Source organism: Pan paniscus, chromosome 12 (assembly GCF_029289425.2).
Source record: "Pan paniscus chromosome 12, NHGRI_mPanPan1-v2.0_pri, whole genome shotgun sequence".
NCBI classification, from domain to species: domain Eukaryota; kingdom Metazoa; phylum Chordata; class Mammalia; order Primates; family Hominidae; genus Pan; species Pan paniscus.
In genome coordinates, this window is record NC_073261.2 from 116,961,892 (window position 1) to 116,977,812 (window position 15,921).

Below are 15,921 nucleotides of genomic sequence, written 5' to 3' on the forward strand. Positions count from 1 at the left end.
CCAGGAGTTTGAGACCAACCTGGGCAACAAGGCAAGACCCTATCTCTATAAAAAAATTAAAAAATTGGCTGGGCGCAGTGGCTCACGCCTGTAATCCCAGCACTTTGGGAGGCTGAGGTGGGTGGATCACCTGAGGTCGGGAGTTTGAGACCAGCTTGGCCAACGTGGTGAAACCCCATCTCTACTTAAAAAAAAAAAATATATATATATATATATATATATATATATATATATATATATATACACAAAAATTAGCTGGATGTGGTGGTGCACCTGTAATCCCAGCTACTCAGGAGGCTGAGGCAGGAGAATGGCGTGAACCTGGGAGGCAGAGGCTGCAGTGAGCTGAGATCACGCCACTGCACTCCAGCCTGGGCAACAGGGCGAGACTCCATCTCAAAAAAAAAAAAAAAATTAGCTGGGCCTGGTAGCACGTGCCTGTGGTTACAGCTACTCAGGAGGCTGAGGTGGGAGGATCACTGAGCTCGGGAGGTCGAGGCTGCAGTGAGCCATGTTCACACCACTGCACTCCAGCCTGGGTGACAGAGCTAGACCCTGTCTCAAAAACAAAAAAGAATAATGATTAAATCACAAGAGATTTACTATCAGAATTCAGAAGTAGCCAGGAATAGAAAAAGATGTAATTTTACGGTCTCCCTGCTCTCTGCTGGTTACCTGACTCCATCACCCTATGTAAGAATGGCCTTTGAAGGACCAAATATTTGCATAATTGACACCTTGATTTTGGACTCTGGCCTCCAGAACTGTGACAAAATAAATGGGATCTTTAAAAGACTGAGACTACTAAAAAATGGTGGAGACCTGCAATCTACAAATCAGAATGTTCAGATGCCAGTGAGTAGAACGTTCAGATGCCAGTGAAGGATGCTTAGGTTTTTCATAGCTGGATACATACAGCAAGGATATTCCAGGCAAGAGGAATTTCAGGAGAAAAGGCAGAAGGGCAGAAGGGGAGGTAACCTTAGGCTGTGTTCCATAAGCATTGTAATATTTTCTTAGCGCTGCTGTGATAAGTTGTCACAAACTGGATAGCTTAAAATAAGATAAATGGCCAGGTGCGGTGGCTTCACCTGTAATCCTAGCACTTGGGGAGGCCGCGGTGGGTAGATTGCTTAAGCTCAGGAGCTTGAGACTAGCCTGGGCAACATGGGAAACCTTGTCTCTACCAAAACTAAACTACCCAGGCGTGGTGGCTGGCATGTGCCTGTAGTCCCTGCTACTCAGGAGGCTGAGGTGGGGGTATTGCTGGAGCCCAGGAAATCGAGGCTGCAGTGAGCCGAGATGGCGCCACTGCACTCCAGCCTGGGTGACAGAGCGAGAGAACCTGTCTCAAAAAAACAAAACAAACAAACCAAAAAATAAAAAATAAAAATAAATAAAATAAAAACCAAGAGAAATTTTTTCTCTCTGTTCTAGAGGCCAGAAGTCCAAAATCAGGGTGTCTACAGGGCCATGCTCCCTCTGAAGGCCCAGGGGAAGAGTCTTTTCCTTGTCTCTTCCTGGCTTCTGGTGTCGTGGCGCTCTTTGGTGTTCAGTTTGTAGGTGTATAACTCTAATCTCTGCATCCATCATCTCACGGTGCTCTCCCTGTGTGTCTCTGTGTCACTTCTCTTCTTACAGGGACATCAGTCATTGGATTTAGGGCCCAGCCTAATCCAGTATGACTTCATCTTAACCTGATTACATCTGCAAAGACCCTGTTTCCAAATAAGATCACATTCATAATACCAGGGGTTAGGACTTGAACTTATTTTCTTGGGCAGGGGGGACACAATTCTGCCTGCTATAAGCATTAAATTGTCTAATTTATTTAGATGAGGGAAATTGTGAGGTATCGGGCTGTATGTCAGATAATGATATTTGTTTCATAAATACTGTTAACTGCCTTAGGCAGAACACTTATTTGATATGGAAGGTAGTAGGGTCCTCACCTTTACGAACTTGTGCTTTGGTAGAAAATACCAAAATACCATCAAGAGACAACAACACAAGATAAAATGAAGGACGGGCTATAAAAGAACCAAGAAAAAGCCCATGGATAGGAGACATTTAGCTGGTGTTATGGAAGACAGGTAGAGGCACTGGTGGAGAGGAAGCAGAGGTAAGAAAGTCACTTCAGGTATTATGGGAATGATAGGGACTAGTTCAAAGGAGAGACAGTGAGGGATTGAGCTGGACAGTTTCCTTTAACACCACTAAGTATATTAACTATTGCTTCTGTGAGTTTTTTTTTTTTTTTTAAGTGTAGTAGCAGTGTCTCAGCTCACTGCGACCTCTGCCTTCCAGGTTCAAGTGATTCTCCTGCCTCAGCCTCCCAAGTAGCTTGGATTACAGGCACATGCTGCCACGCCCGGCTGATTTTTGTATTTTTAGTAGAGACGGGGTTTCACCACGTTGCCCAGGATGGTTTTGAACTCCTGACCTCAGGTGATCCACCTGCCTCAGCCTCCCAAAGTGCTAGGATTACAGGCGTGAGCCACCGTGCCCAGCCGAGAATGAAATATTTAAAATAGCTTTATTTGACCTAAAGAGTATAACATTAATGTGACTAAATGCAATGTAGTATCCTGGGTTAGATCCTAGAACAGAAAAAGGACATTAGTGACAAAATTGCAGTCCAATTAGTGGCTTCCAGGGACTGGGAGGAGGGGGAAAGGTGGTTTAATGGGTATGGGGTTTCCTTTTGGGGTGATTAAAATGTTCTGGAATCAGATGGTGGTGATGATTGCACAGCACTGTAAATGTATTGAATGTTGATGGTAAATTTTGTGTTATGTGTATTTTATCATAATTTTAAATTTAATTTAATTATCTATTTTGAGACAGGGTTTCACTCTGTTGCCCAGGCTGGAGTGCAGTGGCACAAACATGGCTCACTGCAGCCTTGACTTCCTGGGCTCAAGTGATCTTCCTGCCTCAGCCTCAGCCTCCTGAGTAGCTGGGACCACAGGCATGTGCCACAATGCCTGGCTAATTTTTTTTATTTGTTGCCCAGGCTGATCTTGAACTCCTGGGCTCAAGCAATCTCTCCTTAGCCTGCCAATGTGCTGGGATTATAGGAGTAAGCCACTGTGCCTGGCCTCAAAATTTCTTAAAGACCGTAAGACACATTAAAAAATAAAAAAATCCGGCCAGTGTGGTGGCTTACACCTGTAATCCCAACACTTGGGAGGCAGAGGCAGGCAGATCATGTGAAGTCAGGAGTTTGAGACCAGTCTGGCCAATATGATGAAACCCCTTCTCTACTGAAAATACAAAAATTAGCCGGCCATGGTGGTGCAAGCCTGTAGTTCCAGCTATTTGGGAGGCTGAGGCAGGAGAATCGCTTGAACCCAGGAGAAGGAGGTTGCCGTGAGCCAAGATCGCACCACTGCACTATAGCCTGGGTGACAGAGCAAGACTCCGTCTCAAAAAAAAAAAAAAAAAATCCAAATGTCTGCAGTTTAGTTACTAGTATTGTACCAATATTATTTTTTTAGTTTAACAAACATACCATGATCATCATGGTCAACATTGAGGTAGCTGGGTGAAACAGGAACTCCATACTATCTTTGCAACTTTTTGGTAAATCTGAAATTTTTCTAAAATGAAAATTTATTTTAAAAAGTTAATGCGGGCCAGGCGTGATAGCTCACACCTATAATCCCTGCACTTTGGGAGGCTGAGGTGGGCAGATCATCTGAGGCCAGGAATTCAAGACCAGTCTGGGCAACATGGTGAAACCCCGTCTCCACTGTTATACAAATATAAACATTAGTTGGGCATGATGGTGCACGCCTGTAGTCCCAGCTACTCGGGAGGCTGAGGCACAAGCAATCGCTTGAACCCAGAAGACAGGGGTTGTAGTCAGCCGAGATTGTGCTACTACATTCCACCCTGGGTGGTAGACAGAGACCCCATCTCAAAAAAAACACAAACCCAAAAAGTTAACGTGAAAAAAATCCATGATCCTTATTTTTCCTGATGCATTTGGGTGTTTGTGTGTTTATATATATCTATCTTTTAGAGTATAATTTCTTTGAGGCCAAAGTTATAATGTGTATCTCTTTGGTATAATTCTTAAAATATTAGTAAAATTTTCAGAATTTAAACATTGAACAATCAAGTTCGGTTTTTCTGAAGAGCCCTAAGTAGAACAGCTTTTCAATTAAGGTCTCTGGCTGCTGTGGAACTGGAGGGTAATTGGTGAGAGTCTCCTCTCTGGGGCCTGTCAACCCAAGAGTAATGACTTCTGGCCACTTCAGACCTGAGGTAATTTCAAACCAGCACAAGTTTCCATTTGTTCTCTTTATCTAGTCTGCTCTCTATGTTCAGTTATTCATGTGGTTCAATTACCCCGAGATCTCAAGGGAGAGAGGCAGGGATTTAAGAAGGAAAAGAACCAACACAGCTCCATATTTTATGTGGCATACAATATGTAGGATGTATGATACTTCTGCACACAATGGTGGTTCATATCAGTGGGATGTGGTGGCTCACACCCATAATCCTAGCACCTTAGGAGGCCGAGGTGGGTGGATCGCTTGAGTCCAGGAATTCGAGACCAGCCTGGGCAACATGGTGAAACCCTGTCTCTAAAAAAAAAAAAAAATAGAAAGAAAGAAAGAAAGGAGACTTTATAACAATTAAAAAAAATTCCCCCCAAAATCATCTGTTCATCAGTGAGGATCTGCAAATGTCTCTGCTTTGTCCCATGCATATTTGTCATTTTTCTAAAAGGTTGATTTTGGCCGGGCACGGTGGCTTATGCCTGTAATCCCAGCACTTTGGGAGGCCGAGGTGGGCAGATCATGAGGTCAAGAGATTGAAACCATCCTGGACAATATGGTGAAACCCCGTCTCTACTAAAAATACAAAAATTAGCTGGGCGTGGTGGCGCATGCCTGTAGTCCCAGCTACTCGGGAGGCTGAGGCAGGAGAATCACTTGAACCCCGGAGGCGGAGGTTGCAGTGAGCTGAGATCGCGCCACTGCACTCCAGCCTGGCGACAGAGCAAGACTCTTCAAAAAAAAAAGAAAAAAAAAAAGGTTGATTTTTTTCTAAAATAGGTTAAAATTTCTTAACTAAAACCTTAGAAATTAGAGTTCTTGGCACATGACTTTGTATAAAGTCCTATTTTTCATTAAGTGGCATCTGTTGTCTTATTTGTGGGTTGACTCATACTTAAAGCGATCGCTTTCCACAGATTTGTTCATCAGCAAAAAAGCATACAAATGCAGGAATAATTACCATTTTAGAAACAGTGAGGATGGCTCTATCCATCTATAAAAACTGGTGGGGTTGGTGTAAGACAAAATTGGCTAATAAGAGAAATATAGCTAGAGAAATAGAAGGAAACAAAACACCCAGCCAGAACCAGTTAGTTCTCTGGTCATTTGGAGAAGGTTTTACCAGTACTTGTGTGGGTTTGGTAGTTAACTGCAGAGCCATATGTGGCTTCTGTGTTTAATAACTGCAAATGTTTACTCTTAAATTCACTTGCGGTATCTAAATTATGAATAATTAATTCCACAGCATGGGATTGGGGAACCTCAAGAAATATTTTTAATTATCTTTATTAAATCCTAAATTAAAAGCATCACTTCAGGTGTTAAGAACCCAGGATCCCGTCAACTTGTTTACGTATTTTTTTGAACAGATGATAGTGGCTGTGTAACAAATTACTCCTAATTTAGGAGCTTTAGAACCACGAACATTTATCTCCCAGCTTCTGAGGCTGAGGAATCTGGGAGTAGCTTAATTATAGTCAGACGGTAGGTCAGGGGCTGCAGTGATCTTAAAGCTTGCCTGGGGCTGAATTCCTTCCAAGCTCACTCACATAGTCTTTGGCAGCTCCTTGGTGTTTGTTGGCTGCTGACCTGTTCTATTGGACCTCTCCATAGTTTTCCTGAGTGTTCTCATGACATGAAAGCTGGCTTCCCCCAGAGTGTGTGATTCAAGAGGAAACAAGCAAGAGAGCACCTGAGATGGAGGACACAGCTTCTTGTGTCCTAACCTCAGAAGTGACATCACTTCGGCTGCATGCTAGTGGTCACACAGACCAACTATGGCCCAGTGTAGAAGAGGAAGCAGGCATCATTGGAGGCCATCTTGGAGGCTGGGCTACCACTGTGGCTGTCAAATCTTTGAGGTATTTATACTCTATTGGAAAACTTTAAAATAATGACCTAACAGCTTTAATTTTAAATGTCAGTATTTATGCTGAAAGTTTCATACTTTGCTACTACTACGTTAATGATGAAAAACTTTAAAGATACACCTAGGGGGTATATAGTTGTTTTTTTTTTTGAGATGGAGTCTCCCTCTGTTGCCCAGGCTGGAGTGCAGTGGTGCTATCTCGGCTCATTGCAACCCCCACCTCCAGGGTTCAAGTGATTCTCCTGCCTCAGCCTCCCGAGTAGCTTGGACTACAGGCACGTGCCACTATGCTGGCTAATTTTTTGTATTTTTACTAGAGACGGGGTTTCACCGTGTTAGCCAGGATGGTCTTGATCTCCTGACCTCGTGATCCGCCCACCTCGGCCTCCCAAAGTGCTGGGATTACAGGTGTGAGCCACCACGTCTGGCCAGGGGGTATATAGTTTTAAAATATTATTTTGGTGCTGAGTGCAGTGGCTCATACCTGTAATCCCAGCACTCTGGGAGGCCAGGAGTTTGAGACCAGCCTGAGGAACATAGCGAGACTCCATTTCTATAAAAAAAAATGTAAAAATTAGCCAGGTGTGGTGGTGCATGCCTGTGGTCCCAGCTACTGAGGAGGGTGAGGCTGGAGGATTGCTTGAGCCCAGGAGGTCGAGATTGCAGTGAGCTGTGATTGTGTCACGGTACTCCATCCTTGGCTACAGAGCCAGACCGTCTCAAAAGATAAAAGAGCCGGGCGCGGTGGCTCATGCCTGTAATCCCAGCACTTTGGAGGCCAAGGCGGGCAGATCACGAGGTCAGGAGATCCAGACCAGTCTGGCCAACATGGTGAAACCCTGTCTCTACTGAAAATACAAAAATTAGCTGGGCGTGGTGGCGCACAGCTGTAGTCCCACCTACTCGGGAGGCTGAGGCAGGAGAATCCCTTGAACCTGGGAGGCAGAAGCTGCAGTGAGCCAAGATCACGCCACTGCACTCCAGCCTGGCAACAGAGCAAGACTCCGTCTAAAAAAAAAATAAAAATAAAAAAGATAAACTAATTAATCTATCCAGTGCCCCTCTTACCATATTCCTTTGGCTCTTTATCTCCCCCACGTGGTGCTCTTTTATCTTAAGAGTATGCACAATTGATAAATGAAAGATGAACTGCAAATTGGAATAATTTGGGTCCTGATTTGTGAATTGAAAAGATTACTTGAAATTTGGAATGTCCCTGGAAATCTAGGACTTCTGGTTATTCACGCCAGACGCGGTGGCTCACGCTTGTAATCCTGGCACTTTGGGAGGCCGAGGCGGGTGGATCACCTAAGGTCAGGAGTTTGAGACCAGCCTGACCAACGTGGTGAAACGCCATCTCTACTAAAAATACAAAATTTAGCTGGGCGTGGTGGCGGGCGCCTGTAATCCCAGTTACTTGGGAGGCTGAGACAGGAGAATCGCTTAAACCCAGGAGGTGTTCAGTCGGTTGTAGTGAGCCAAGATCACGCCATTGCACTCCAGCCTGGGCAATAAGAGCGAAACTCTTTCCCCCGCCCCACCTCCCCCCAAAAAAGAAAAGAAAATGGATCGGGATCTTTTTTTTTTTTTAAACGGCATTTACTAAACAGCTAAGTACCTTCTATGAGCAAGGCACTGTACAAGAGCTGTTGGGGATACCAAAATAATATAATCTACCCATTTACTAAAGTTATAAGCCGGACAGTATGGTGACTGGATGTTCAGAAAAGAAACCAGATGACATTATTATGGTACACCAAAAAAGCCCCCCAAAAACTGTACTCAACTGTCACATTCTTATGGAATACAATTTTTAAAGATTGTATACAATTTGCATGTGAAATTCTGCTTACTTTTTGATTAGGTATGCCACTAATGGGTATGTTTAATAAAGATATTTTATACCTCAGATGTACAGACCAGGTCCGGTTGATTTTAGCCAACAATGTATTGTTGAAAAAGACGCTGATATTTTACTGCGGCAAACCACCATTAACATAAATTTTAACCACAGTTTGAGTATTTTATTAGGAATAAGCCTTGAAACTTGAATAGGACTAGTATTTTATTCCTAACAATTTACCGTTTCATAATAAAGGCTGTCTCACTCTTAAGTGGAAAACGTATTATGTCCTACTTTTATAAACTTTGGTTGAACTAAATAAAACAGCAACATGTACCCAATGTTTTTAGACTGTTTTATTCAGTACCATAAACATTCACTAAACTATACAGAGCTAAAATCATGCAAAAGATTGCAAAACAAACTGCCTTGGGAAATTTCCAGTCTAAGCTAAATGGACCAAGTATAGGATTGAATTTTAAGAAGTTGGTGGGAAGATTCCAGCTCTTGTACTCAAAGGTAAGGTCCTAGAATTCTATTTGTTGAAGTGTCTGCAGACCCTCTCCCTACAGCAGGGGCGTGGAGCAAATGTGCATTCAGGAAGTGCTTATTAGTCCCCCCAAAGCCTTTTTCGTGACGAAAGACGGATGGAGGCCTCAGACGACTCCGGCAGTCGGACCCTGAACCAAATGCCTGAGCTGCGCTCGAAAGGCTCGTCTCGCAGGAGCTGGCGAGTGGCACGGGCTTCGGTGGCCGGGCTCGGGGCCCGGGGCGGGGCGGGGGGAGTCCGTGCCCAGGGCACTCTGTGGCTCGATTCATGTCCCCGCCCTCCCACCTGAGCATACTGGGCAGAGAGCCTGCGGCATCGGGCCAGTCGCGCCTCCTAGTCCGCCCTGGGCAGGTCGCTGGGCCCCAGGCCGCTTTTTACATCTCCTTTAATAAAATGGACAGCAGGGATCCTAACCAGACGTGGGCATCAAGACAAACGAGGCGGCCAGACGCGCCTGAGGGCCTGCTCGCTAGCTCCCGCCTCCCCATTCCGCGGTCACCCGGGGACAGAGGCCAGGCCGGACTGGGTGGAGTTGGGACTTATACGTCTGCGTCCAGGAAGGCGCCGGGCGAGCCCCAGCTAGACGTGACGGGCGGGGCCGAACACGGCAGCCGACCAGAGGCCCGCGGCGCACCGGCGTAGGGCGGGGCAAGCGGAGCCTCCCGGGATGCCGCGCGGCAGCCGGCTTCCGGCTGTGGGTGGTGCTGGGGAACAGCGGCGGCCGGAAGCTGGCTGAGCCGGCCTTTGGTAACGCCACCTGCACTTCCGGGGGCGTCGAGCCTGGCGGTAGAATCTTCCCAGTAGGCGGCGCGGGAGGGAAAAGAGGTTTGAGGGGCTAGGCCGGGCGGATCCCGTCCTCCCCCGATGTGAGCAGTTTTCCGAAACCCCGTCAGGCGAAGGCTGCCCAGAGAGGTGGAGCCGGTAGCGGGGCCGGGAACATGAGGCAGTCTCTCCTATTCCTGACCAGCGTGGTTCCTTTCGTGCTGGCGCCGCGACCTCCGGATGACCCGGGCTTCGGCCCCCACCAGAGACTCGGTAAAGACCCAGGGGAGTTGGCTTAGGCCGGCGCCTGGAGCGCTCGTTTGAGGGAAGAGCAGGGGAGCTGGGTCTATCAGGTGTTTGGGGGCGGGGTATTGGCGATGGTGGCGCGTCCCTAAGTTTTCAGTGTAGAAGGGGGTGTGGCTCTCGGAGTTTGGGGAAAGAATAAAGGAGATGGGCCTGTCTCTGAGTGGGAAAGGGCTACTGGACGGGCTCCATGTAGTGACTGAGCGCCTGAGAGGGGTTTGCTCCCTAGCTTTGTGTTCGGGGAGGGTGTTGGGAAAGCGGTAAGGAGTAGGGCGGCTGGATCTTGTTTGGAGAGGGAGATGTGGTCAGGGTTCTTGCCTTAGTAAGGAACAAATCTAGTGTTGTGTGTTCCTACCAGAGCCAGAAAGGAAGGGCCCCAAAGCTCCAGAATTCTTCCTGGTCCTCGAAGGAGGGAACTAGAATTTCTGCTGTAGGAGGTACTTATGCAGTAATCTCGTTGGGAGGCGGAGACTGGAGTTGGAGTCTTAAGAGTTGTGTTTTTGCGAACATCCTAAGCACGTTCTTGGTTATTTCAATTGTAGCTTATTGGAGGTGCTTGGGAGATGGGGGGAGGCGGAAACCTGCTAAGCCAACTCGTGATGCTGCCACTATGAATGCTTTCCTTGCACTTTTAAACAAAGAAATTATCAAGAGTGACGAGTTTGATGAGTTTAGAGGCTAGAAAGTAGAGGGTTCCTATTTCATTAGATTTTCCAGAGAGATTGGATTTTAAGGATGGACATGCATTAAGGGATCTGAACTTTGGTGGAAGTAAGTTTGCGTGAACTTGTAGTGTATTTTAAAATCCTTTTCTCTTTCAAAAATTGACGTGTAAGACACTTTAAGTAGTAATAAAGTGTGAAATAATGTTTTCCCAGTGTGTGAAATTGTAGGCTTGCATGGTTGTACTGGTTCCCAAATTTCACCATGATACCATGTGTAGTATTTTTTTTCTTTATATTTAGTGGACAGAAATTGTAATGGATTGATATGGATATTAAAGGTGTTGAGAGTGTTATCACTTGAACAGCTGTCTTATGATTCTTTCCGATTGAAATGGATTACAAGTGACTAATGAAAGGCAAGGGATCTAGTTAGGAAGTGCTGAGAAGTGGTAAGTCAGTACAAATTGAAGGACATTTTGAGGTAGGATTGTGGTTAGGATGGAGGGATAGGGTAAGGGTCTTCATTTTAAGGATAAATGTTAGTAAAAAGAATAAATATGTATTTTGAGATATTAAAATTATATTTGCACCACCCTGACACAACTGTTTCACTTATGTTATTAATCTGTTGTTCGTAGGTAAAAATAAGCATGAGTCCCAAGGAAGCATACAGTTTAAAGAAAAACATTACTTTCTAGATCAATTCATAACATTTGCAGATCGTAAGGTTTTTTAGACCATTTTTTTTTTTTTCCAAGACACAGTCTTGCTCTGTTGCCCAGGCTGGAGTGCAGTGGCGCGATCTCAGCTCACTGCAACCTCCGCCTCCCGGGGTTCAAGCAGTTCACCTGCCTTAGCCTCCTGAGTAGCTGGGATTACAGGCATGTGCCACCACGCCCAGCTAATTTTTGTATTCCTAGTAGAGACGGGGTTTCACCATGTTGGCCAGGCTGGTCTCGAACTCTTGACCTCGTGATCCGCCCACCTGGGCCTCCCTAAGTGCTGGGATTACAGGCATGAACCACCGCTCCTGGCCCATGTGTTTGTTTTTTATTTGCAAAATGCAGACCATCTGTGCCAGAAGAATGCATAGACTTTTCTTTTTTCTTTTCTTTTCTTTTCTTTTTTTTTTTTTTTTTTTTTTTTGAGGCAGTGTTTTGCTCTTGTTGCCCAGGCTGGAGTGCAATGGTGTCATCTCAGCTCACCACAACCTCCGCCTCCCGGGTTCAAGCAATTCTCCTGCCTCAGCCTCCCAAGTAGCTGGGATTACAGGCATGTGCCACCACGTCCGGCTAATGTTTTGTATTTTTAGTAGAGATGGGGTTTCTCCATGTTATTCAGGCTGATCTCGAACTCCTGACCTCAGGTGATCAGCCCACCTCGGCCTCCCAAAGTGCTGGGATTAAAGGCTTGAGCCACCACGCCCGGCCTCTTTTTTTTTTTTTTTTAAACGAAATATTTGAAGGACACACAAGTATTATACGTGGCATTGGAAATACAAAGATCAGACGATATCCATCTTCAAATGGTTATAGCATAGGGAAATAGACATTCATTTAGGACACTTCTAAAACAGCATAGAGGAGAGTGCTAGAGTACGTTATAGCAAGTGTTATCACCAAATGAATCTTAGAGATCAAGTCTAGTTTTCAAATAAAGGAGGAGGAAAATGAGTCTCAGGAAGATGCTGTCAGTTGTCAATGATGAACATAGGCCTTGTGGGTATTTTTCTTTTGAAGAATGACTTTTTTTTTTCAGTTTGTTTGACAGCTTACAATATAATTTGTTACTTAACCTTACCATTAGATTGAGTTGGTCAAGACTAGCAAATAGTTTCATAGTTGAAAAGCATGCTTTATTATTTATTTTTTATGTTTATTGTCCTACAAATACTACTATATTGCAGTACTCAATATCGATTAGGCATATGACAACATTTTTCTGAAAGGCAAAAAATACCTAATAAAATGAAGCCTGGTTTTTAGAGTCCTCTATGGGTCACCAAAAATGATTTCAATTGAACTGTTATGAATTGCATAATTTAGGAAAGTTATGAGTCATATGAGCTTAGTCATGATGATATCTTGTTGAAGTTGCAGCTGGGGTGCATAAGTCTCACTTTGATTTCAAAATTGTTTTCCCTTTGTGTTACTTTTAATAAAAGAGGATGTAGTGGGTGGGAGGAAAAAATATAGGTCACAGATGAGGGATGAGAAAGTTTGTATCTGAAACATGTATTTTCAAATTTACCTTGAGGTTATTGGCATGGGGATTCTCCATGTTGCAGTGCTGATTTCATTATTGACAGCACCATTTTACTCAGTATTTTGACATCTGGCTTTCTCTTTTGATGTTAATTTTGCTTACTGGCTGCATTCCTTTGAAACCTAAATGCTTAACTGCCCTAACTGCTCCAAGGGAGATTTAATGTAACTCTGCTTTATATTAGTCTAAGAGATAAACCATATTTCAAGAGTAGAATGGAGAGGAGTTAAGCAGATAATTGTGATGGGGAAACTGGAGAGATCCTTTTGACTTTCACAGGATTTCCTAGAACATTAAATATAGGTTTCCTCCAAGGCCAATTGTGGTTGATTTTTGGATCCTTCACCATTTTCTATTTGTGAGATAATAAGTGTATACAGCTGGAAGTGTAATGTGAAGAAAGTCTGAAAAAGATTGATAGGAAAGGAGGACAGGAATGGGCTTCATTGAGGTAACGGAAGTGAAATGAAAGGCTTTTCATATATGGGTTGAGCATCCCTAATCTGAAATGCTCCAAAATTTGAAACTTTTTGAATGCTGGCATGACAGCACACATTACCCCTAACACACGATTTTTTCACTGTTAGTGGTATATTTTTTACTGTATAGTACTTATGTGTGAATAGGTATAACAAAATGATTACTTATTGTAGCATGTAAAATCAGTCAGGAATGATGGTGATGCCAGACAACCACAGATTATTTATGTGGGTGGCCGAGACAGTGACACCTTTGCTTTCGAATGCTTCGTTGTACACAAACTTTTTTTCATGCAAAAAAAGTTACTTAAAAATATTGTTTAGGCCAGGCGCGGTGGCTCATGCCTGTAATCCCAGCACTTTGGGAGGCCGAGCTGGGTGGATCACGAGGTCAGGAGATCGAGACCATCCTAGCTAACATGGTGAAACCCTGTCTGTACTAAAAATACAAAAAATTAGCCAGGTGTGGTAGCAGGCCCCTGTAGTCCCAGCTACTCGGGAGGCTGAGGCAGGAGAATGGTGTGAACCTGGGAGGCGGAGCTTGCAGTGCGCTGAGATGGCACCACTGCACTCCAGCCTGGGCGACAGAGCGAGACTCCATCTCAAAGTAAGTGAATAAATGAAACATAAATGAATTTTATATTTAGACTTGGGTCCCATCCCCAAGATACCTCATTATGTATATGCAAATATTTCAAAATTTAAAAAATTCTGATGAATGAAACACTTCTGGTCTCAAGCATTTTGGATAAGGGATGCTCAATCTGTATCTCTTTATTTACTCCTAAAATCAGCCAAGGAAATGGGCATCTCTCCGTTTCCCCCACTTCCTTTTTTTTTTTTTTTTTCTTTGTTGTTACATGAGTTGTACTGGTTTCACTTCATTTGACAGTGTTCTGCTAATGACTAGACGTGTATCTCTGACCTGGACTTGTTCTCTGGAGTTCATATTCAGCTGCCCATTTGGCACTTCAAATATAACATGTCCAAAATTAGTTACCTTTTTTTTTTTTTTGAGACAGAGTCTCACCGTCACCCAGGCTGGAGCGCAGTGGCGCAATCTTGGCTTACTGCAACCTCCACTTCCCAGGTTCAAGTGATTCTCATGCCTCAGCCTCACGAATAGCTGGGATTACAGGTGTCCCCCACCACGCCTGGCTAATTTTTTTTTTTTTTTCTGTATTTTTAGTAGAGATGGGGTTTCATCATGTTGGACAGGCCTGTGTTGAACTCCTGACCTCTGGTGATCCACCTGCCTCAGCCTCCCAAAGTGCTGGGATTACAGACGTGAACCACTGCCCCAGCCAGTTACCTATTCTTTTGATTACAAGAATGAGTAGCTGGACACAGTGGCTTACACCTATAGTCCCAGCACTTTGGGAGGCTGAGGCCGGCGGATGACTTGAGGCCAGGAGTTCAAGACCAGCTTGACCAACATGGTGAAACCTGTCTCTACTAAAAATACAAAAATTAGCCAGGCGTGGTGGTGCGTGCCTGTAATCCCAGCTACTGGGGAGGCTGAGGCAGGAGAATCGCTTGAACCTGGGAGGCAGAGGTTGCAGTGTGCCAAGGTTGAGCCACTGCACTGCAGCCTGGGCTGCAGAGTGAGACTCCATCTCAAAAAAAAAAAAAAAAAAAAAAGAATGAGTATCGGATACAGGTTTAGCCTAGGACTAGGCAGGGCTGCTGGTAATTGTGGAAGTAGTCTCATTGCCTAACCTGAAACTTGCATCCTGGTTACTGGTCTTGCTGGAGAGTCTTGGCTCAGGTTACGTCCCAGGTCTGTTGAGGAGCTCTTGATAGGGAATTAGTTGAAGCAGCTCATACTCCATCCTCCTTTACTGGTATAAATCCATAAAATTGTTTAGTTCCCAGGCTCTGGGGTCCCTGGCCTAGCAGAGAGCACTGCTCCCTTTTTCTCATTCCTTAGTCCCAACAACCCGCACCTGACACTTAATTACACGTGGCCTGCTTCCCTGTCCTGTGTGTTTTGGGGAGTGCTGAAGAGGAAGGCTCCTGTGTCTTCAGCACAAACACAATAAACACTTCACAGCAGTACTGGCTTTATGTTTTCCATTTCTGATATCAGAAGTAGGAGCATGACATTGATAGTGTCATTTTGGGGGAACTTTTTGTACTTCATGCAGCAGAGCAGTGAAGAGTGAGCTGAGTGCCTTGGGGTTCTGCAGTACACTCTCAAGTAGTATTTTAGGAAAATGCAATTTGCTGAAAAAATAAAAGAAATTAATGTAAAAAATCCACAAGCTGGGCACGGTGGCTCACGACTGTCATCTCAGCATTTTGGAAAGCTAAGGGGGAAGGATCACTTGAGCCCAGGAGTTTGAGACCAGGCTGGGCAACATGGCAAGACCTTGTCTCTACAAAAAAATAGAAACAAAAATTAGCCAGGTGCGGTGGCATGTGCCTGTGGTCCCAGCCACCCGGAGGATTGCTCATGCCCAGGAGGTTGAGGCTGCAGTGAGTGGTGATTGTGCCCTGCACTCTAGCCTGAGCAACAGAGCGAGACCCTGTCTCAAAAACAAAACAAAACAAAAACCCACACGTTTCCAGAACCTTCTCATATAACACTTTATTTACATTGTTCTTAAATACGTGTGGGACAGTTATATACATACCACTATACTTATGTGTATATATGTTGATATACACACAAAATTATATTCATAATTTTTGTTTGTTTGTTTTTGAGATGGAGTCTCACTCTATCACCTAGGCTGGAGTGCAGTGGCGTGATCTCAGCTCACTCACTGCAACCTCTGCCACCCGGGTTCAAGCGATTCTCCTGCCTCAGGCTTCTGAGTAGCTGGGATTACAGGTGCCTGCCACCGCGCCTGGCTAATTTTTGTATTTTCAGTAGAGACTGGGTTTTACCAT

General features: G+C 44.7%; 1 protein-coding gene across 3 annotated transcripts in view; it reads left to right on the forward strand.

Moving 5' to 3' along the window:
- The first annotated feature begins 7,741 nt into the window (after positions 1-7,741).
- ADAM17 (ADAM metallopeptidase domain 17) overlaps positions 7,742-15,921 on the forward strand; it is a 68,137-nt gene continuing 59,957 nt past the window's right edge. Inside the window, exon 1 of one of the 3 annotated variants that reach the window (XM_003826946.6) lies at positions 7,742-9,587. In XM_003826946.6, coding sequence (XP_003826994.1) covers positions 9,491-9,587 — 97 coding nt within the window. In that variant the 5' untranslated portion in view covers positions 7,742-9,490. The remainder of the gene's footprint in view (positions 9,588-15,921) is intronic. The other 2 variants (XM_008952298.5, XM_055108258.1) reach the window with 2 other exon arrangements.